Source organism: Peromyscus leucopus, chromosome 4, assembly GCF_004664715.2.
Source record: "Peromyscus leucopus breed LL Stock chromosome 4, UCI_PerLeu_2.1, whole genome shotgun sequence".
Taxonomy (NCBI): domain Eukaryota; kingdom Metazoa; phylum Chordata; class Mammalia; order Rodentia; family Cricetidae; genus Peromyscus; species Peromyscus leucopus.
The window spans coordinates 104,879,069-104,902,662 of NC_051066.1; the positions used below are offsets into that span (position 1 = coordinate 104,879,069).

Here is a 23,594-nt window from a genome sequence, read left to right on the forward strand (position 1 = left end):
TTTTGTGTGTGTGTGGCACCTGTGCCCCACATGACCTGTTATTTCCCACTGAAATCAAAAGCCCACCATCCAGGGACAAAGACAGGTTCCCAGAGTGTCATTTCAGACTGACAACCCCACAACTGTCACTTCAAAAAGCTGGGTCCATTTGGTGTTGGATTACCAGCTGGTGTGCTCTTCCCGGGGGGGGGGGGGGGGCAGACTAGTTCTCCCCCTCTGGGCATTCCTAAAGCCTGTAGTTCTGTGTATAGAAAGGGCTGAAGCCTCGTGAGCTTTCCCTATTCACTTTGTCGTGTCCATTGGTGCCATCTTTATTTGGCCCTGAAAACATACATACAAGTAACATGTAAATACACATACGCATGTGGCAACAGAAATGAGAAACAGAGGCTGTGATTTAGGAGAGCAAGGAGGGGTAGGTACACGAGAGGGTTGAGAGGGAGGAAAGAGAAAGCAGAAATAATGTGATTATGTTATGATTTCAAAAATAACAAAAACAAAAGTCCAGGTCCATGGAGGTCTGGAAAGCCTGAGGGACATGCCAGTTAAGGCTGTTTCTCTCCCTAGGTCTTTATGACACACTGTTGTATGGCAATGGTATTAAAACAATAGCGGTAAAAGGAAGCCAGGCTTCAAAACCAGCACAAATTGGGGCTGGACAGGTGGCTCAGAGGCTAAGGGCACTGGCTGCCCTTCCAGAGGATCCAGGCTCAATCCCCAGCACCCACATCCTGGCTCACAACCATCTGTAACTAGAGTTCTAGGGGATCCAACACCTTCTTCTGGCCTCCACGGGTATCAGGCATGCATGTAGTACATAGACATAGATGCAGGCAAAACATTCATGTGCATAAAATAAACAAATCTAAAAAAAAAATTTCAAACCTCACAAATTGTCCATTTGTCAAGCAGAGGGGGAATGCAATCATTTCCCCCATCTACCCATCTAGAGAGTTTACTTAGAATCACCAGGAGCTCAGGGAACAGAAGCTTGGCTCAACCAAGGGTGGTTGGCAGATGCAGAGTGCCCAGGGACAGTGTGAATCTGTGGCAGTGTGCCAAGGATACGATTGTGCACATGAGATCACAAGGTTCAGTCCTGCTCTTAACATCTGGGACAGCGGTTCTCCGCCTGTGGGTTGTGACCCCTTGCGGGGAGTCACATATCAGATATCCTGCATATCAGACAATTTACATGGTCATCCGGAACAGTAGCAAAATTACAGTTATGAAGTAGCAACAAAATATTTTTATGGTTGGGAACTATATTATAGAGTTTCAACAGTAGGAAGGTTGAGAACCACTGACCTAGAAGCATCCACTACAGTTCCCTCCGTTCTAGAAGTTTCTTAAGTGACTGCTCTAAGTGCCATGCCTTCAGGACCTTAGTTTCCCAGGGCCCCCAAGGCTTGAGATTGCTGTCATACCCATCCCCACCTCCATGACCCGCCCTGTAGTGCCACCCACAATGGCCCTCGGGAAGAAGGAACTTTGTGGAGACATGACCTCTGTGCGTGGAGAATGGGTGGCTTCCCTCGGGAGGAACTGTGGGCATGTGGGTAGCTGTCTAGTGAGGTCCCCACATGCCTCAGTGTTTCATTTCCTTTTTTCTTCTCTGTTACCAGAAAGAGCTTTCTGAAGAAGTTGACCAGAATGGCAGCTGGGCTCAGATTCCTGTCCAAATCTACAATGCCACCTGCACAGTGAGGATTGCGGCCGTGACGAAAGGGGGCGTTGGACCTTTCAGTGAGCCAGTGAAAATAATCATTCCTGAACACAGTGAGTCGGGACCCCTGTTGGCTGCAGAATGTGGCAGTCTGAGTAGCTCACAGACTGCCTACTTGGGCCCAGTGCAATGGCAGCTGATTGACACGTGTAAAATAAGAACCAAAATGCGTTGTTGCAATTATTAGGAACTTTAGAATACACTCCACAGAACCCCTGTACTCCCACCATTGCCGTTAACACTAATAACTTATGAGGAAGATGAGTCCCTTCAGAATACTGAGTTGGACGTTAGCTGCAGAATTTGGTTTAAGGCACGTGACACTGCATTTTGGACAGGCAATACTGCTAGACCTTCGCGGCCTCTGACCGACACTGTTGGCTTGCCGCATTGGTTTCTGCTCTGTTTGAAGCTGCTGCTCGCCTTGTTTTCACCCATTCAACCCTTGGGTAATGTGCTCAGTGGCTTGGTCTGCATAGAACATCAAGTGTTTCCTTCAGAGGCCGTCCTCACGCAGCCCTGACTAGCTGAGCTAAATGCCCAACCATGCATATTAGCTCTTGCCTATTACTGGAATGTTCTTTGGCAAGGAGCCATCATGATGCCTTACATGGACCAAATGCTGTTGATGCTTCTGTAAATCAGGGGAGCCACCTTCGTCCTGACTCTAACCCATTCTAGGTTGTTTGGGATTAAACCATAGTTGTAAACTCCATGCCCAGCCATCTTTTCCAGCCTGACTTACTCATTTACAAGTTCTTACCCAACATGGCCTTTGCACCCAATAGCAGATGAGACTTGAGAGCAGATGACTCATTTGTGTCTGCCTCTCTCCCAGTGATCCCCAAACAGGCCGTCCTTTTTGTACTAAATAGGAGGTAGATTACCTTCCTGCAGCAGGAACTCCGTCCCCGGGAACATACTTAGTGGTAGTGGAGAGACTATCTACCTGGAAGACAGTGAGATTCTGAGTTAAAAAGAAGCTTTACAAACCAAAGTTTAGAATAGCAGTTAAGAACCCTTGCTGCTCTTGCAGAGGGCCAGAGCTTAGATCCCAGCACCCGCATCAGGTAGCTTAAAGCTCCGAGGGATCTGATGCCCTTTTCTGGCCTCCATGGGGGTCCACATGCATGTACATTCCTACACGCATACGTTGGCAAATATACACATACACGTCAATAATGGTCCATCCTTCTTAAAAATCAGAATTTATGCCGGGCGGTGGTGGCACATGCCTTTAATCCCAGTACTTGGGAGGCAGAGCCAGGTGGATCTCTGTGAGTTAGAGGCCAGCCTGGTCTCCAAAGTGAGTTCTCGGAAAGGCGCAAAGCTACACAGAGAAACCCTGTCTCGAAAACAAACAAACAAACAAAAAAATCAGAATTTATGACTATAAAACTTCCATATTTATGTGTAATAAACTGTAAAAGATTTTAAAGGTTTGCTTCATAGACAGAATCACCTGTAAAAGTGCCCGTTACTACATTTAGCCGTTATGACTAGCTGGCTAAATAACACCAGCTCCCGGCAATACATTTAGAATTTTAGTTATGCTTCTATGAGAACTGTCATTGTACAAAGCATAAAGTCGCCTCTGGTCACCATGAGCGACAGATGTGCGGCATCTCTACAGTAGTCATGTCACGTGTTTCCAAGCTTGTGGGTGACCGACCACCATGTCTGTCATTCAGTTCACACAGTTGGCACAGACACATGCCCATGTGACTTCCTTGCCTCCCTGTCCCAAATCCAAGTGACTTTTACAACCATGGATAGTTGACAGAAGGAATTAGTGAGAAAATGTGAAAGGATAGCAAGAGGTGTTGGAAGGGAAGTGTGAACTGAAGGTAGTGGCGTATGCGATGTTGGTGATGCTGTCGTTTGATGGACTTACTGGCATGAGCACAGTTGTGAATGTGTTTACATAAGCCCATAGATGTGACAGAAACACTAAAAAGTGTCCCAGTTAAAGGGACACCTGCAAAAAACCAAAATCATAAACAAGGCAAAACAAACAAACAAACAAACAACTTTACATTGGAGGGGGTTGGGGTGGGCATAGCTCAGGGGTACAGCACTTGCCTAGAATTCACAAGGCCCTGGGCGCCATTCCAGCACAACAACAAAACCTTCACATTAAAGGAATTCACAGAAATACCTTACAACACCAAAAGCAGAAAGATAAAATATTGGAATTGTAATCCAATTTGGAAAAGCACATGACAGGTCTCTGCAACACAGAGAAGGTATTTTTCCGTGTGCTCAGTTGATTGGCCAGAAGACAAACACTGTTTAGATGTCTCGTGACCTTTTCTTTTTTGGACAGAGAAGTCACCTTCTCTTACTGTTTTGACTTACTTTGTACCAGCCAGGCGTGGTGTATGAGACTACAGTCCCGGCAGAGACACGGGATGAAAAACTGGAGACCAGCCTGGGCTGCGTAGGGAAACCCCGTAAAAGGGAGAAAGGGAGGGAAGGAGAGGAAGAAGAAAGAAGAATGCCGTGCACTAAGCAGTGTTTTGCTAGTTTTTCATTTTCGTCTGCATTTATTACCAACATGAAGCAAGTGTGTCATTTGGTTATTTTTTAATTGGCAAGTGAAAGTTGTATGTGTCTGCGGTCTTGTTGTTTTGTTTGTTGTGTTTTTTTGTGTGTGTTGTTTTGACAGGCATTTACTGTGTAGCGAGACAAGAAAACTAGTGTCATTATTCCCTTAAATTTTATTTCTTTAATAATTTACTTAATTTTATTTTATGTACATTGGCATGAGGGTATCAGCTCCCCTGGAACTGAAGTTACAGACAGTTGTGAGCTGCCATGTTGGTGCTAGGAACTGAACCTGGGTCCTCTGGAAGAGCAGCCAGTGCTCTTAACTGCTGAGCCATCTCTCCAGCCCTTTTTCTAAAATACTTTTAATTTTGTTTATTTTTAATTGTGTGGATTGTGTGCCTGCTTGTCTGTGTGTGTGTACCATGTGACAGCAATGCCCATGGAGATCAGGGGAGAATGAGGGAACCCTTCAAGCTGGAGTTTCAAGCAGTTCTGAGCACCCATTGTAGGTACTGGGAACCGAACCTGGGTCTTCCGCAAGAGCAGCGAGTGCTGGTAACCTCTGAGTCATCTCTCCAGCTCCTAGTTCCATTGATAATTGTGACTCTGCATCATTGCACCTTGCACAAAGTGAGAACAACCTGCATTCGCTGAACACAGAGTTAAAGGATTGCAAGCTGATACATCCTACGTATTCTGAATCCCAGAGTAGTAGTGCCAATGAATGTTTTTGGATTTGTTCCAGGTAGGGTAGATTATGCGCCCTCATCAACTCCAGCACCTGGCAACACAGAGTCTATGCTCATCGTCCTCGGCTGCTTTTGTGGGTTTATTTTAATTGGGCTGATTTTATATATTTCCCTGGCCATCAGAAGAAGAGTCCAGGAAACAAAGTTTGGGTAAGTTTTCCGCTTAAGAACATTGACCTTGAGCAGGCATGGTGGAGCACACCTTTATTCCCAGCAAAGGCAGAGGCGGGCAGATCTTTGTGAGTTTGAGATCAACCTCATCTACATAGAGCTGAGGTGGGTGAGAAGGGTTTCACCCTTTTATAAAAAGAAAAAAAAAGTTAACCCTGTGGTGCTGGTGTGGTTGTTATAACAGATAATAGCAGCTATCTGGCTGTCTGGCTGTCTGCCTTGTCTGATCTTATGCAGGCCCCGGAGCCAGGGGACTTCCCTACTTAGAACAGTTCCTGCCAAGTCAGCAACTGTAAGAGCCGGCCCTACAATGGGCTCTTCTACAGAGAAGAGCCTCAGTGGGACATGCTATGCAAACTGGGTAGTGTTGAATGAGATGCTTTCAAAGTAACCCCAATTATTAATTATTATATGTGTGTGATATATGCACATGTATACACATGTATGTGCATCTGCACTTTCCCGTGCATCTGCACTTTCCCGTGCATGCCTGTGTGGAGACCGGAGGTCAACACATCAGGTGTTTTCCTCTGTTGACCACCACTGTTTTTAAATAAAAAAAAAATTTAAAAAAGACTTTTTTTTAAAACTTGTGTGTGTGTGTGTGTGTGTGTTCTCAATGCCATGTTACACATAAAGAGATCATAGGACCACTTGCAAGAGTTCTCTTCTTCCACATGTGGGTTCATCATTGAACTCACGTTGTCAGGCTTGGCAGCAAATGCCTTTACCCACTGAGCCCTCATTTCACAGGCCCCTCCGTTGTATTTTTTGAGACAGGCTCTCTCATTAAACCCAGGTCTTTCCGTTTTGGCTAAACCGGCTGACTGGTTAGCTGGGAACGTTCTGTCTTTCTCTCTACCTCCAGCACTGGGGCTGCAAACATACACCCCCACACTCAGCTTTTATGTGGATCTGGGAGTCATATCCACATGCTTGCCCATCAAGCCCTTCACCACTGGGCCATCTCCCCAGCCCCCAGGTATTTTTTTAAGGTACAGCCCAAACATCCACAAACTGAAAATATGAACCACAAAATGGTTCGTTTGGAAGCAGAGTATCAACATGATGCCACCTTTGGAAATTTTGTTTCAGGCACAAAATGATTACAAGCATTATATACCTTCATGCCGTGTGTGAAGTAGGTGTGAAATGGGTATAGCTTCATGTTAAGATTTGGTTCCAAGATTCCAGAATCTGAAAAGGTCCTGAAATTCCTAACACTTCTGATCCAGTCATTTTTAGAGAAAAATGCCCCCCCCCCCCGCGCCTGTATGTAGAGGGGATACAGGGACCGTTGCCAAGGTATTAGCATCCCTGCGTGGCTGAAGGTGCCTTGCCTCTTGCTTTTTATTTCTTCTTTTCATCCTTCTTCCTTCCCTCCCTCCTTCCCTCTCCTCCGTTCCTTGGCTAAATTTTCACATTTTCTGTAATTATCCGTTTCAAATAGAGACCATTTTGTATTTGAACATTGCAATTTAAAGTCCTCTTTTCCTTTTCCAGCCCCAGTTCTGTCCCTATAAACAGCCTTTTAACATTGCCAGGCTTCCTCGCCGTTATCCGTCTCTCAGTGGACTGCCAGGTCATTACCAATTCTAACGGCTGTAAGCCTGAGGTGAAAATACTGTGTTCTGGCAGCACTTACGAGATGCTGAGTCAGGGTGGAGCCATGGCTCTGCAGCCATGAGCACTTGCTGCTCTTGCTGAGGACCTGGGTTCGGTTCCAAGCACCCATGTCAAGTGGCCAACAACCACCTGTAACTCCAGCTCCAGAGGGTCTTATGCCCTCTTCTGGCCTCCTCAGGTACTCACGTAGATATACACATATACACATTTTTTTTAAACACCAAAAAATGAACTTTAAAAAAAAAAAAAAGGCTTACTGGGGCTAGAGCAATGATATATATACAGGCAAAACAATCAAACACATAAGAGTAAGTAAATTTATTTATTATTTTATTTTTTTGGTTTTTCGAGACAGGGTTTCTCTGTGTAGCTTTGCACCTTTCCTAGAACTCACTCTGTCCTCAGACTCACAGAGATCCACCTGCCTCTGCCTTCTGAGTGCTGGGATTAAAGGCGTGCGCCACCACCGCCCGGCAGTAAATATCTTTAAACATGTAACAGTTATCCTTTGTTTTTAAGATATTTACATGCATAATCACATATGTATGTAAAGATGGAATGGGGCTTGAATCCAGGGCCTTGGCCATGACAGGCAAGTACACTCACCATGGATACCCAGTCCTTTTCTATGTCCTTCATGATGCCTGGGTAAAGATGTTTTGTTATTACCAGATAGACCTAAAATAGATTCGAGGAAAGTGATCTGTTTCTCCCAGTGGAAAATGGTTTTTGTGGCTTTTCCCCCCTGTAGTACTGGGAATCAAACCCAAGGCCTCACACCTGCTACACAAGCATTCTACCACCAAGCTGCATTCCCGGCAGGGACACGTTTTGGCTGCAGAAGAGCCCTTGATACATGCTAACAACGCCATAATGTCCTTGGGGTGCCGACGGCACACGGTTCCGTTGCCCTGTCTTGATGGTTGGCTGTCTGTTTTTGTGCAGGGGCGCATTCTCTGAGGAGGACTCCCAGTTAGTCATCAATTACATAGCAAAGAAGTCCTTCTGTCGCCGAGCCATAGAGCTTACCTGTGAGTTGTCTTTCATTTCACTCTTTGGCAAAAGTTAAAATAGTGGAGAGCCAAGATAAGTTTCTAACGAAAGCTAATAGATGAGAATGGGAAAGAAAGGAAAAAGATGTATATGTATGTATTTTTCTGAGAAATATGTATGTGTGCTTTGTGTGTATATATATATATATATACATATATATGCACATATATACATATATGGGCTTTTTGTTTCGTTTTTCTGAGATAGGGTCTTGCTATGTAGTCTAGGCTAGCCTCAAACTCATGATCCTCTTACCTCAGCTGGATCCTGAGTACTGAGTTTATAGTCAGTGGCCACCACCCCCGGGCAGGATGGATAGTTTTAGCATTCAGAATCCTTTCAGAAGCTGGCAAGGAGATACTCAGGTGTTGTCTTATCGATCTCTACTGGCCAGGCTACTGGACATTGGAAGTGAATCTGGTATTAAGAAACAAGTTAAGCCGGGCGGTGGTGGCACATGCCTTTAATCCCAGCACTCGGGAGGCAGAGGCAGGTGGATCTCTGTGAGTTCAAGGCCAGCCTGGGCTACCAAGTGAGTTCCAGGAAAGGTGCAAAGCTACACAGAGAAACCCTGTCTCGAAAAACCAAAAAAAAAAAAAGAAAAAGAAAAAGAAACAAGTTAAGGCCAGGCGGCAGTAGCACACACCTTTAATCCCAGCACTCGGGAGGCAGAGGCAGGCGGATCTCTGTGAGTCCGAGGCCAGCCTGGTCTACAGAGCAAGATCCAGGACAGGCACCAAAACTACACCGAGAAACCCTGTCTCAAAAAACAAAAAAAAAAGAAAGAAGGAAGGAAGGAAGGAAGGAAGGAAGGAAGGAAGGAAGGAAGGAAGGAAAAGAAAGAAAGAAAGAAAGAAAGAAAGAAAGAAAGAAAGAAAGAAAGAAAGAAAGAAAGAAAGAAAGAAAGAAAGAAAGAAAGAAAGAAAGAAAGAAGTCAAGGATACACAATCCCATGAAACAATGAGGAAAAGAAAACCTTGTGGGTGATGGGAAATGGGTTAGAGGTCAGAGGTTTAAAGGAAGCCACAAAGCAGTGGACATAATCTCCAGCCTCACTTCCTGCTGTCCCGGCCACTAACTCAAAGGACAGTCTGCCAAGTTATTGGAAGGCTTGAATTTTGATGAGTAGGAGTGGGGGTTTCTGGGTTTTTTGGGGGGAAGGGTGAACGGATACAAGTTCCTGAGCAATTTCAGGATCAATGTGCAAAGAGTGCACACATTATCAAATCCATGCTTCTGGTTGTCCATTTGACAAAACTAAATAAAACACAACAGGACATAGCCCGACGGAATACAGGCTACTGTGAATCAAAACTTATTCGGTGTACAACAGTATTAGCTACTTTTCTAACCAACGTTTTTTACCTTTAGGTGTCTCTGTTCTTGCATTTAAAAACTGTTCATTTAGACAGTTTTCCCCTCTACTGGGGAACACATTGAGTAATTTTTTTTTCCAGGAGTGAACATCTCCCTTCTCTTTCAAAGGTTGCTCGTGTCTCAACTAACTGTAGCCCAGGGGTCATTAAATGCCTCTCCTTCTCTAATGCTGCACATCTGCCGCATACCTTAGTGTAGTCTGCAAATACTTGCTGTAGACAGTCTTGTTCTCCAACCCCCGGAAGTATTCATTTTAGCCTGATGTCTTAGAAAGAGATGCCACATGTACAAGGACAGTTTATTCTCTGGATATTTCCTGTGGTTTATTTCTCTTCTTCCCTAACTGGCATGGGAGGGTAGGGAGGGGGGAATGTCCTGATGGCTCTTTCCTATACATAAATAGGGATACGTCATCCGTGGATAACCCCTTTAGAGTCGAATGCAGACTTTTTCTGCACACATCTCAGTGCAGACAGCTGCTATTGTAAGAAAGGGAAGGGAAGTGTGGCTCATTTTTATAGCTGTTTGTAGATGAACTTACCTTGGATTAATTTTATTCACCCCAATGGCAGTAGAATGAAGTGTAGACTTTTTACATGAGTGCAAAGTAGGGAGGCTGTGTAACTATGACACAGGACTTCCCATATACTTCTGCCGCTATTTAACGGAAGAGAGCACGATGCTAATTCTTACTCACCATTACTCCTTTGTAGTGCACAGCTTGGGCGTGAGCGAGGAGCTGCAAAATAAACTAGAAGATGTTGTGATCGACAGAAATCTTCTAATTCTGGGGAAAATTCTGGGTGAAGGTAAGCAGCTTTAAAACCTTTCTTTTTAAAATGTGAGACAAGGAGCAGTTGAGGATTTTTTTTAATGTGTATTCATTGAATAAAATACTGATTTTATGACTTGGCGTTATAATGCAAATAATTCTTCTTTGGAGCTTAAAATGAAAGAGGAGAGTTTTGAAACTCGGATCTGACAGATGTCAGAGGCATCTGAAGTCCCTGGAACTGAGTAAGTTTTGGAAGTACAAATTCCCTTCCTTTATTACAAAGCACGTGATTCATTAGTTATTATTTATTATTATCTATTGATTGATCAGAGTTCTATGCATTTAAGGTATTGATTTACTTCTTTAGTTGATGAAAAATATGCACTTAAATTTTAAAATTGTTTTCAGCATAAATGATAGTGTTATTAAATTTGTGCTTTGGGCTGAGGATGTAGTTCAGTGGTTGCGTGCTTGCCTGACATGTACAGAGCCCTGAGTTCTAGCTCTAACACTTGGGGTAAAAAAGACAGTTTTGTGATCTTCAGTAGTATTTCATGTTCCCCTCTAAGTATCTTGGGTCAGTTATAATGGTTGGTGAAGGGACAAGCTGAGCGAAGTCTGACCACTCAAGCTCATAATACCAGTGCGCACGCCTGCTGTGTAGGTATCTGAGCAGGTCCTGCCCGATGTCTGTGGATGAGTCACTCCAGGACCACTCAGCTCTGCATTTCTGTGGTCAGGAGGGCATCTGCACAGCATCACATGGATGTTGCTTCACTTCACAGGAGAGTTTGGGTCTGTAATGGAAGGAAATCTGAAGCAGGAAGACGGGACTTCTCAGAAGGTGGCCGTGAAGACCATGAAGTGTGAGTTTCCAGCGTGGAACCATTCTTCTGGGGTGGGCAGTTACCTCAATATCAGGTGCTCCGTGTGGAACAGTGTTGTACTCTGGTGTCAGTGGCTGATGGGCCACGAGGCAATGTGGGAGCATGGTCACCAGCAGAAATGCGTGATGAGCTCTCTGTGTACACGTGCATTGTATATTCTTCATGCTCAAAGCAACCATTGTCACTTTCACCAACTCTACCAACTTTCTCCCTCACCCTCCATTATCTAGTACAGCTACTGATCCCCATGAATTCCTGAGGCCGGAGGATCTAGTGTTAGTACCTGACGCCAGGGATTGGTCTGACTGATCTCTAGGATAGTGGGGCCGCTTCCTCTGAATAGCTCCCTCATGAATTACGTCATGCTGGTTATCTAAGACTGAAAGGGTAGCCGCCTCTGGCTTCAGAATCTCCATGTAATTCAATAGAGTACTCACTCACCTAGCATACACAATGGGTCCAATCTCAAGCACTGTGGAAGAGAAAATAAAAACTAGGGCATGCCAAAGAGTGCCTGTTAGACTCTTTTCCAAGAGCCTTTGACATTGTGACCAAAGGTTGACGTCATCCACGGGGTGACAGTCATTCATAAGTGCTGTTTTCCTGAGGGGACATAAAATTGATGATGTGGGGGAATAAATACATGTTTCAAACTTCCTAAAAAAAAAAAAAAACTCTTGAGTCCCCACTTGCCTGGGGTTGGCCCTTGGGTAAGGTTTACAGGCAGACCTCCGTCCCACCTTCTGTTAGGTCCCCTGGTGCTCTGTAGCAAAGGGAAGCAGTGAGGACGAAGTGACAGACATGTTATCAACGTAAAGGTTTTAAAATACCTTTTCTAAGTTTTCTGTACCTGGATGACATAAATAGATAGTAAACCCTTAGAACAGCACAGACCCTGGCTAGGCACTCTCCAGCCATTTCAGTCCCTAGTTACACCCTGTTAAAGAAATCCCTCAAGACAGGCTTGGCCTTATGTTTTGTCTGTTCTTGACTATAGCGAGATATAGATAGAATAAAATTTATCATCTTAACCATTTTTAAATGTATAGGCCAATGGCATTTAGCATCTTCGTGTTGCCATGGAGCCATCACCACCACCCAGCTCTTAAACTTTCCATCTTTTCAGACTGAAACTCTGCACCCCCCCATGCCCCTCCCCCACCCAGGAAGTGACCATTCTACTGTCGGTCTGGTTTGTCACTCTAAGCACTGCCTGCAAATGCAATCAAATGGGATTTAGTCTCTCGGGACTGGCTGGTTTCATATAGCATCATATTGAATTTATTTTTTTTAATTTTATCACATTTACTTATTTGTTTGTGTGTGTGTATATGTGTGCACACTTGGACCATGGCACGTGTGTAGAGATCAGATGATAACTTGTGGGTGTCTGTTTTCTTCTCCCACCATGTGGGTTCCCAGGGATCAAATTCAGGTCATCAAATTTTGGGGGCAAGTCCTTTATCCACTGAGCTGTCTTGATGGGCCAATATTGAATTGTAAATAGTTCTCTTAAATTGGTTACATTTCAAAATTTTGGTGTGAAGTGTACCCAGCTCATGGGCATGATTTAACAATTAGTCACTATGGACCTGGGCATGCATCCATAACAAGGAGGAGGCAAAGGTAATTGTGACAGATCAGTTGGAAATTACTTTGGATTTGGGGAGTTTTTTTTTATTATTAAAATTAAAAGTCTATTAAATTAACATTTTAAGACAAGTTTTAGGTTTTCAGAACAACTAGGCAGAGAGTACAGTTGCCATATGTCCCCCATCCTCATACAACTTTAGTGTAAGGAGCAACTGTCCTTCGTTAGAATATTGTTCAATTGCTGTGCTCACGCTGACGTATCATCTACTGAAGTTCTTTGTTTTCATTCGTGTTTGCTGTTGGTCTTGTATAGTTCTACCAGTTTGACAAATGTGTGAGTGGTCTCTGTTCCCACATGGCATCACGCTGAACAGTTGTGGCCTGAAAATCCCTCAGGTTTCCCCTTTGGTTTTCTCTTCTCTCCTCCCAACCCCCAAATTCTGCAAGTACTCTTGCCTGTCGTTATAGTTTAGCCTCTTCCTGATTTTAGGAGTTTTTATTTTTGTTTGAAAGAGGGATTTGTTTGTTTTGTTTGCTTTTAGAGACAGGGTCTTGCTATTTAGCCCAGGCTAGCCTCTGAGTCCTCCTGCCTCAGCTTCCCCGAGGGTTAAGAATGCGCCGTGAAGCCTGGTGCGGATTGTAGTTTTACTGGACAAAAGTGCTGTTTCTGGCCCCCTCCTCTAACCTGAAGACGTTGATCAAGCCCTGCATTTTCCATCTGCTCCTCTAGTGGACAACTTTTCTCAACGGGAGATCGAGGAGTTTCTCAGTGAAGCGGCGTGCATGAAAGACTTCAACCACCCAAACGTCATCCGGCTTCTAGGTACCTCAGGGAGATGCCGGAGTGAGGCTGGGCGGGGCCGCTGTGTGCTGAAGAGGAAAAAGAAAAGCTTTGGTGTAGAGAGGTTTATACTAAAAATCACAACCTGGGGCATCCTACCTTCCGAGACTGAGAGTAAAAATGGGTTTGTGTTTTCTGAGTGCCAATGGAATTAGAGATAGAGAGAGTGTCCACAGAAATTAGAGATTGTCAGTTAAAATAGTGCCCAGTGACTCAAAGGCAAGACACAAGAGCTAGTCTTTGTGGGGTGGAGGCTGTCTGATTGAAAACCAGTGAAGTAAAGCTATAAACCTAGACATTTCTCTAAATAGTCTTTGAGAAACAATTTATGAACCAACTTGTGAGTCATGGCACAGCACACTGACTATTTCATAAACACAATTTAATGAAATTTGCTTTATATAAATATCCATGTTAAAAAATACAGACATGGGTATCAGTGCATGATGTGCAAGGGGCAATATTCTTAGATAGAGAAACAATCTAAAAATGCTGTCGTGTTTCTTGCCTGCCCTTTGCCTCAGTCCATAATAAACCTTTCAGTGATCTTTCAGAGTTCTGTATGGCTGATGCTATAGAGATGTGAAAGCTAAGGTTTGGATAAAATCTAATGTCAATTGTTTGCAGTTGGTGGCTTTAGCAGACTAGGAGAGACATTCAACTTTGCTTGACACGTTACACTTTGTAAGCCTAGGATCAGGTGACCAGCTCATTCTAGAATTCCATGCTAAAGCATTGTAACTTCAGTCACTGAAAGTTCAGGAGGGGTTTTACCTGTAAATCCTCAAAAATGCTTTAATAACTTTAAACATCTGGTTGCAGTAGACCTCTTCATAGGAGTACTTAGCTAATTTGCTCCCAGATTCTCTGAGGTCTGTACCCCTCAGTTATTCAGTCTAACAAAAACAAAACACAAAACCCCTTTGGTTTCTAGTTGTCTGTTCTTGTGACAGAATGAGTTTTGAGAGTTCTCTTGCAAACACTAGCCTAACATGAAAGAGAGAGAGAGAGAGAGAGAGAGAGAGAGAGAGAGAGAGAGAGAGAGAGAGAGAGAGAAAGAGAGAAAAGGAAGGAAGAAAGGAAGGAAGGAAGGAAGGGAGGAAGGAAGGAAAGAAAGAAAGAAAGAAAAAGAAAAAGAAAAAGAAAAAGAAAAAGAGTCATACAGCTTGCAGGTGTTACATATGCTAGAATCCACTGTGAGAGCTCTGAGCCTGTGATTTCTTCACCTCTTGACCTGGTAGCACATGGCTCCAATGTGGCCAGTGGGCCTCCGGGGTTTATGTGTTCATTGTGTTCATACCTAACAAGGGCTCTTTGTAACTGGTCCTGTTTTCAATTTCAGGCGTGTGTATAGAAATGAGCTCTCAAGGCATCCCGAAGCCCATGGTGATTTTACCCTTCATGAAATACGGAGACCTGCACACGTTCCTGCTCTATTCCCGGATAGAAACAAGACCAAAGGTAAACAGGCCACTTGTGCTGCCTCTCAACTGTTCCTGAAGCTTTCGTGACAACCTGGACAACCCCAGGGTCTCTGAAATGCAGAGAAGGACGCTGGCCTTGGTTCAGAGTTCACTGTACACCCCCTCGACAGGCCTATGAATGAGTCTTTATCCCTGTTCACGGTGGGAGGAGCCAGGTGGTCCCACAATCTTGGGCCAAAGTCTCCTTGACTGCAGCCTTTGGAGCCTTTGTTCATCACAGACTGGTAAAGGCAGCTCTCCTAAAGAGATGTGTTTTGTTTACTTGAGGTAAGTTCACAGTATAGCCCAGGCTAGCCTCCCGAGTGCTGGCGTCACAAATTGGTACCACCACACCCAGCTCTCCTAAAGTAAATTTTAGAGCCCTTCTTGGAGTCACGGGTTTCAGCCTTGGAAGTGTGAGATACTCGTTTGTGACTGAGTCATCTTGTGGTCCTCACTAAGATGGGTTGCAGGCAGATGTGGCAAGGCGAGAGGGCTCAGCTGCCAACCTTGTACTCTGTTACTCCTTATACCCCGAGGACTGCACAGCCTTTGCAATCTGGGTTATACTCAGAAAGCTAATAGTGGGTCATCTCAGAGATTCAGGAGCATGAATTTAAAGGCTTGTCCTCGCTGGGCTGTGGTGGTGCACACCTTTAATCCCAGCACTCGGGAGGCAGAGGCAGGTGGATCTTTGTGAGTTCAAGGCCAGCCTGGTCTACAGAGCTAGTTCCAGGACAGCTAGGGCTGTTACACAGAGAAACCCTGTTTGGAAAAAACAAACAAACAAACAAACAAAAAAGGCTTGTCCTCTTTGGGGTCAGTTTTTACTGTGGACTTCAAAGATTGTAGATTTGGGGATCCTATGATGGAGACATTGCCGCGGGCCTCCTTGTGAAGTGAGCACCGTGTACCCCTCTCATGTTCCCTGTGGGCAGACCTGTGCCTATGAGCAGGAGCTGTGATTTGTATCCACGGCGTACTCAGGCTGGCCCATCACTCCGCTCCATCACTTCTCTGAGATGGCAGCATCACCACAAGCACCCACAACGGGAAAACATGGGGCTGACCTCTATCAGGACTCACCTTAGCTTAGGACAGAATTTGCTGTGGGCCAGCAGTCCCTAAGTCATGGCTGCCCAACGGTGCAGCGGTGGGAAGGAACCGTACCAACCAGTTGATACCAGGGCATGCTGTAACACAGGCACCGCTGTCCTCTTAGCTGCCACCAACAGCAGGACTCTGCTGAGGGCAGTTAGTCTTTCGTGTGTCATGCTTTGGCTGTTACGTCTGAGAACACTTTACTAACCCCTTAGTTAAATTGTTTTTTTTTCCCCTGCTGCTTTCTTAAAACTGTTCAGTTTTACATGATTTATTTGAGTATTCATTTTGAGTCAATTTTTGTAGAATCTCTGATATTTAGTTCAAGGCACTTTCTTTTGTATTATTATTATTATTATTATTATTATTATTATTATTATTACTGCTACTCCTCCTAGTACTCCTACTATTTTGCCCAGGGAATCTTATAGCCCAAACTGACCTCAAACTCATTATATAGCTAAGGATGTCCTTTAACTTCTGATCCTCCTGTCTCTGTTTCTGCCTCCGGAGTTCTGGATTACTGGTGTGTACCACCATGTCCCATTCCTGTGGTGCTGGAGATTGAGCCCAGGGCTACTTGCATGCTTTATAAACACTCTAACCAACTAAACCACATCCTGACCCTAAGGTTTCTTTTTTTTATTTTTTTGGTTGGTTAGTTTTGTATGTAATTGGTCATCATTTATGAAAAGGCCACCTTTAATCTACTAAATTGCTTTCACACCTCTGTCAAGAACTTGACAGCTGCACACTGCGGGTCTGTTTCTGAGCCCTCCCTCTGATCCGTTAAACAGTCTGCCCATCCTCTGTCCCCACACCATTGACTGGAATACTGCAACCTTTCTGTAAGTTTTAACACTGTAGAGTGTGCTTCTTCCCACTCTATCCTCCTTCTTCACACTCTCCCACCCCCCCTCACCCTCCACCCCACCCTCAGCACACTTTAATAGTTCTGCTTCCACTGGCCAAAGTTCTGCTGTCATCTTTTATTCTTTTAAACAAAACAACAACTGAGGAAAGCAAGTGCAGAATATTTTCTTGACTGATTATTTCCCTTTGCAAAAGTACAGGGTACAGGTCCTCAGTGATAGAGACTAACTCCCGGGTGTGACAGAGATGAAAAGGAATATACTTTCACATTCTGATAGTTTGCAGCCTGCGATAAAGGTGGAAGACACAGAGTTCAGAGAGTAGCTGGAACACCGGCTTTATTCAAGCTGCTTCTTTGCTCAAGTCAGTTCCCTCGGCATAAAGACCTTTTGTTCCAACTACCGTCATCCAAGATTAAGTCTCAATGAGCTTCTGAACCGGGCCTGGATTCTGGTCCAAGTGTCACTGTCCTCAGCATGGACAGTGTCCCTGGAGGTGTGCGGGACAGACAGGCAGATGATAAGCACCACCTCAGCATCTTACCGAAGATGGCAGCTAGGATGGCATGCATCAAGCGGAAATGTGCGTCTGCTCTAGAGCTTTGGGGAAGGGAGGAGTTCTGACCTGAGAAGCTTTAATAGTCTGCCCTGCCATGGTGGAAATGAAACAAGGGAAGAGAAGCATGTGACCAGGATGGGGGTGAGGGATCAGAGAGCACACATGTTGTTGGAACCTTTGGTTTTCTCCTGGGACAATTGTAGAGACCGCAAGCTGTCTCTGGGGGCAAGGGCAAAGCAGGGGAGGATGGACAGAGAGACACCACAGCAGAGGAGGAGGGACAGAGAGACACCACAGCAGGGGAGGAGGGACAGAGAGGTCTACAGCAGAGGAGGATGGACAGAAAGACACCACAGCAGGGGAGGATGGACAGAAAGACACCACAGCAGGGGAGGATGGACAGAGAGACACCACAGCAGGGGAGGATGGACAGAGAGGTCTACAGCAGAGGAGGATGGACAGAAAGACACCACAGCAGAGGAGGATGGACAGAGAGACACCACAGCAGAGGAGGATGGACAGAGAGGTCTGCAGCAGAGAGGTCTACAGCAGGGGAGGATGGACAGAGAGGTCTACAGCAGGGGAGTTACCCTGGGGCTGCACTTTGGGCTCTGTAGGAAGGAAGTTGGCTTTACTAGCATGTAATATCAAAACCAACTCAGAATCACCTTTAAAAAGGAGATACAGAGTTGAGCCTGGTGTCACAGGCTGTGATCCCAGCTACTGAGAAGGCTGAAGCAGGAGGATCACAAGTAGAAGGGCAGCCTGGGCAACAGAGCCGGGGTAGCATTGCTCCAGAGGCAGCCAGTTCTGACTGCAGCATTGGGTGTCTGGCATCACCCCACCCTCGGACTTTACATCTGCGGTGGTACTGCACTTGGTTATAAGATGGCAGCGGCTGCTTTAAGTGTCACAGGCTAGCATCCAGAGACTCTCCTCACTCTGGGTCCCTCTGTCTCCCCACCTCCACATCTGTGTCCATCTGTCTCCCCTCCCGCTCCCTGATCCCTTTTCTTAGAACATTACGTTCTTTGCAACAACTTTATTGAGATGCTGCACAATTCTCCCACTTAAGGAGTTTAGAAGGGGGATATGGAGACCGTTCAGTAGATACAGATGCTTGCTACCAAGCCTAAGACTGGAGTTTGATCCCCAGGAACCATATGGTGAAAGAATACGAATGTCCCAAACTAAATAAATGTAATAAAAATCTTAAAGTGTTCAAAAAGAAGGAAAGAGAAAGAAAGAAAGCCACTGTTGGACTTGGTTATGAGGATGGTGACCACAGAAGACCTCCAAGTGACACAAAATATTTTAATGCAGCCATGGCCCTAAAGAAGAGGGCTCACTACAAGTTCCTGGCCATCATGCATGGGTCCATCCATGATGAATTCCCTTCCAAGATCCTCGGGGTTGTAAAATATTGTCCTTGAGGGCTAGAGCCACAGCAGGTAGAGTGCTTGCTGGGACCACTTGGACCCCTGCTTCTGGTTCCAGCACTGCAAAAACTAGGTGTGCTGGCATACTCCTGCTGTCCCAGCATCAGGTATAGGTGTGAAGGTCACAGGACAATCTCCTGTACCTGGTATCTATCCCCACCTTCCACTTCCTTTAATGTGGGGTCTGCTGCTCTCTGCTGAGCGTACCAGGCTAGCTGTCCTAAGAGCCTCCAGGCATTCCCCTGTCTCTGCCTCCCGTCTCACATTAGGAGAGCTGGGACTCTGGGCTCCTGCTGCCTTGCCCAGCCTTATGTGGGTCCTGGGGATCCAAACTCAAGTGTTCACCCTTGTATCACGGTGCTCTTCCCAGTGAACCGTCTTCCCAGGCCTGAACTGTCAATTCAATTTCATCAATGGTTGTGCCCACGCCTACCTATCCTCTGACTTCGCCACTTGAATTAGAGTGCCGCTTAGTAAGTCTGAGCCTTTTAGCCATGTTCTTCTTCAAGCTATTGTAGATATTCTGAGCTCTGTGGATTTCCATATGGAATTTTAGAATCAACTCATTCCACTTTACAAAGAAGCCAGTTGGCATTGGGACAGGGCTTATATGGAATATAGAAGTTAAGCGGTATTGACATTATAATAATATTAAGTTTTCTAAGCCATGAGTAGAGGATACTTCCTTCATATATTTGGATTTTTACATTGTCTCCAGCACTGTGAGAGAACACAAAATGATAAGTTGCGTGCTTCTTTGTTAAATTCGTTCCTGAGTGTTTTAATTCTATTGTAGCTAAATTGTTTCCTTTGCTTCCTTCCTTTCAGATTGTTGTCCCTAGTAAATAAAAATCTCTGTAGCAACATCTGCAATCTTCTCACCTCATTTCTAAATTGTTCTGTGCAGTTATTTTGTAAATAACTTTTAGTCACAGACTCCAAGAATAATGTAATTATTACAGGAAAAAATATCGCACATTAGTAGTATCTTCTGTTCATACAGCTCACTAATAACAATAGAGTTTGCTGTTTCAAAGACCCAAACCCCGTCTTGGAAATAAGCATCCGGAAAATTAATTGCCCTAAATACAGAGAGAAGAGGCAAAACCTCCATGTTTGACTCGTTTACCTTTTTCGTAACTCTGTTACTTAGGGTAAAGATAATTATGGCATTTTGGTTTCATGTGCACTATATAATTGGCATGTGTCATGGTTGGGAAATATGTCATTAAAAGTGTAGTGTTCTGCCGGGCGGTGGTGGCGCACGCCTTTAATCCCAGCACTTGGGAGGCAGAGGCAGGCGGATCTCTGTGAGTTCGAGGCCAGCCTGGGCTACCAAGTGAGTTCCAGGAAAGGCGCAAAACTACATAGAGAAACCCTGTCTCGAAAAACAAAAAAAAAAAAAAAAAAAAAAAGTGTAGTGTTCTCTCGAAAACCAAAAAAAAAAAAAAAAAAAAAAAAAGTGTAGTGTTCAAGCTTATGGCTGAATGCTAGATAGAGAACCTGTCTAACACAAGGCCCGGAGTTCCATCCCCAGTACCAGAGGAAACAAAACAAAACGCAGTGCCCTGTGAACACCACTCTAGGGACCTCACAGTCCTTGGAGAAGGAGCCATGACAAATCCAATGTTCTGCGGTGGTGGGGTGGGGGTGGGGAGCGGGTACTGTGGACAAACCACTCATGATTCATGGGGGGGGAGGGGGAGACTGTGGACAAAGCACTCATGATTCATGATTGCCCGGAACCTGTAGTCAGCCTTTCTCTAGTGCCATGACTGCAATAAAACATTAAATTACTACTTGGAGATCTTCATTAGTCATCATCCTTAGAACCAATTCTAAATGCCTGGAAGGCCCCCTCTCTGCCTCTCTCCCCCTCCCTGCCTCCCTGCCTCCCTGCTTTCCTTTTTTTCTCTTAGGAATTTTTTGTTGTTGTTTTTGTTTTGAGACAGGGTCTTATTTTATATCCCAGGCTGGGCTCAAATTCTTAGAAAGTCTCCTGCCTCAGCCTCTCAAGTGCTGTATAGAAGGAATGAGCCACGACACCTGATATTTTTTACCTCTCCCTCTGTCTCCTCTCTCGGTGTGTGTGTGTGTGTGTGTGTGTGTGTGTGTGTGTGTCTGTGTGTGTGTGTGTCTGTGTGTGTGTGTGTGTGTGTGTGTGTTGTGTCTGTGTCTGTGTGTGTGTTGTCTGTGTGTGTGTGTGTGTGTGTGTTCTGTGTCTGTGTGTGTGTCTGTGTGTGTGTGTGTGTGTGTGTGTGTGTGTGTGTGTGTGTTAGGGCTGGTAGGAAACCCAGGGTTGCAGGATTGCGTGTCTATGCTACATGAGCCCTCCACCACTGAGCTGCATCCCCAGCCCACCGGTGACATGTTTACTCACAAAGCAGTTTTGTCTGATTTGGCTGAAATCTAGAAAGGCCCTAGAGAGAAAGAATAGAATTTCTGAATGTGTACTTGTATTTCAGTTCAAAGATAAGGGGTGAAGACCTGCCCCTAATTGTTGCTGTCTAGAAGAAGAAAATTATCTTTCAAATTATCTCGAAGTAAAATGGGCTGTCTTATCTTAGCATATGTGAGGCCCAGAGACCAACCAACCTTGGTCATGCCACACACAACCAATAGAAAGAAAAGGAGGAGAAGAAAAGGGGGAGGGGAGGAAGAATAAAAAATGATAGCAAGAATACAGAATTAGAACCAGCTCCTAAAAGTTGGGTTTTCCCCTCCCAAACGTCTGACCCTTCCCAGAATATCTCCCCTTCCCTCGTTACAACCTGGCCCTTGAGCCAGTGCGCTGGTTCAGCAGGGTCAAGGTGCTTTCGACCAAGCTCGACAACCTGAGTTCATTCCCTGGGCCCCACATGATGGAGGGAGAGAACCAACTGTCGCAGGTTGTCCTCTGACCTCCAAATGTGTGCGGTGGCCCAGGTGACCCCTCCCTCCCTCACGCATACAAAGTACACGGGTAGATGTAGAAGAAAATTTAAAGCAAACAATAAGGCCCTCCTCCCTCGTCCTCTCTGCTGGCATGGTCCTCTGTCCCGGTGCCTCTCGGGATGTGAAGGCTCACCTTTGACCTCATGACCAGTGAAAAGATACAAAATGTTTTTCATCTGAAACACTTTCAATGGCAAAGAGAATGTAATGCTTTTCAAGGAGATTTTGGAGAGTTTCTTCTTTATTCCTGTTTTGAAGCATTATTTGCATTATATCTGAGCCAGGTCATCCCAGCACTGGGGAAGCTGAGGCAGGAGGATCTTGAGTCGTGGTCCTGCCTGAGCTACATAGAACGCTTCTCAAAGCAAATATCTACCTTTAAAAAGTTGATGACACAGAAAGGAAAGATTTCTTTCTAACTTTCTAACTTAGGGAATAAGAACACCATTTCCAAGACTGCAGAGATGGCTCAGCAGCTAAGAGCACTGGCTGCTCTTGCAGAAGACCCAGGTTGGAGTCCCAGCACCTACACGGCAGTTCATGACCATCTGTGATTCCAGTTCTAGGGGGATCTGACACCCTCTCCTGGCCTCCTTGGGTGCTAAGCACACACAGGGTGCACATACATACATTCAGGCAAAATGCTTATACACATAAAATAATAATAAATACATCACTGTTTCCCCTTGAGTGAGAGTAACTTGCCAGCTTTTCTTTCTAAACCATAATGTCTCTCTTTTTGTTTCCTCCCGTTAGGTCATCCCCCTGCAGACATTGTTGAAGTTCATGGTGGACATTGCCCAGGGAATGGAGTATCTGAGCAACAGGAATTTTCTTCATCGGGATTTAGCAGCTCGAAACTGCATGTAAGAACTTTAGCCATCCTAGGGAGGCCCGGTCACTTGACTTCATGGCCTTGAACTTCATAGGGCGGGGAGTGACTTGCTGTTAGATTATAAAGGGCAGATGGCTTGGAGGTGGGATGGAGTGCCTTGCTTTGGATGGGATTTCTATCTCTCTGATTTTGACTGGGCTCTTCCTTGGAGGTTTTCTATGTCTCTGCCTCTAAGAATCTGGCTAGTGTCCAAAGCTCTCTCTTCTGATTAGTCTGTTTTTTTCTTGTCACTCAGCTAGGGGTACTAGGCGTGATCTTTGTGGTCTTTTCCAAAAGCCATCAGCTGGCTTTGGACCCTCAATAGTATGTAAGTTAGCTAACCATAGTATAACTTGAATGGCAATAATAAAAATCCTAAAGGCCATTTCCCCAAGCCTTTGTTGACACACAAAGAAAGCTCTCTTCTCAAAGAGGGTAAGAGATAGTGTATTCAAGAGTCAAATATGAGTGACCATGGCCTGAGAATACAGATTCAACTACCTCAAATATCATATCCCAAAATGGTAGCTGTTTCTAGATTTTTATAGTAACATGATAAAGAGAAGCAAAATCCACACACTTTCAAATACGTTGGTGGGAACATCAGGTAGGTGGGTAAATATACTTCTGCTGTGGGCCTCAGATGCTGTCTGTTGGCAGTTTTGGCCTTGATTGGTGGAAAGCTGTCTGCTAAGTGAATACACCCAGAGGTTTCATCTGATAATTGAAGGACCTTAGGTCAGACACAGAAGTGGGCAGAGAATGGTAATTTAGTGAGCTAAAGAGAGCTCAAGATACGCTGTAGTTAGACTCTGCCCTGCGACATTCCAGCCGCTCCACAATCACTGAACTTCTAACCAGATAATCAGCCTTCTAGAAGATTCAACGTGAGGTGTAGTTTCTTTCCAGGAACTTGCATTCATATCTACCCCAGACCTGTGATAAAATTTGGTACCTTAAATACCTGGAAGCTTTTCCGTCACAGCAGATGACGAATTACAAGA

At 45.0% G+C, this 23,594-nt stretch overlaps 1 protein-coding gene across 1 annotated transcript in view; it reads left to right on the forward strand.

The window, feature by feature from the left end:
- The window catches only part of Mertk (MER proto-oncogene, tyrosine kinase), a 108,686-nt gene that overhangs the window by 73,612 nt on the left and 11,480 nt on the right, over nt 1-23,594 (forward strand). Inside the window, exons 9-16 of the mRNA XM_028893379.2 lie at nt 1,626-1,779; nt 5,022-5,175; nt 7,768-7,853; nt 9,966-10,061; nt 10,813-10,893; nt 13,238-13,330; nt 14,691-14,809; nt 22,473-22,582. Of these exons, the coding sequence (XP_028749212.1) occupies nt 1,626-1,779; nt 5,022-5,175; nt 7,768-7,853; nt 9,966-10,061; nt 10,813-10,893; nt 13,238-13,330; nt 14,691-14,809; nt 22,473-22,582 (893 nt within the window). The remainder of the gene's footprint in view (nt 1-1,625; nt 1,780-5,021; nt 5,176-7,767; nt 7,854-9,965; nt 10,062-10,812; nt 10,894-13,237; nt 13,331-14,690; nt 14,810-22,472; nt 22,583-23,594) is intronic.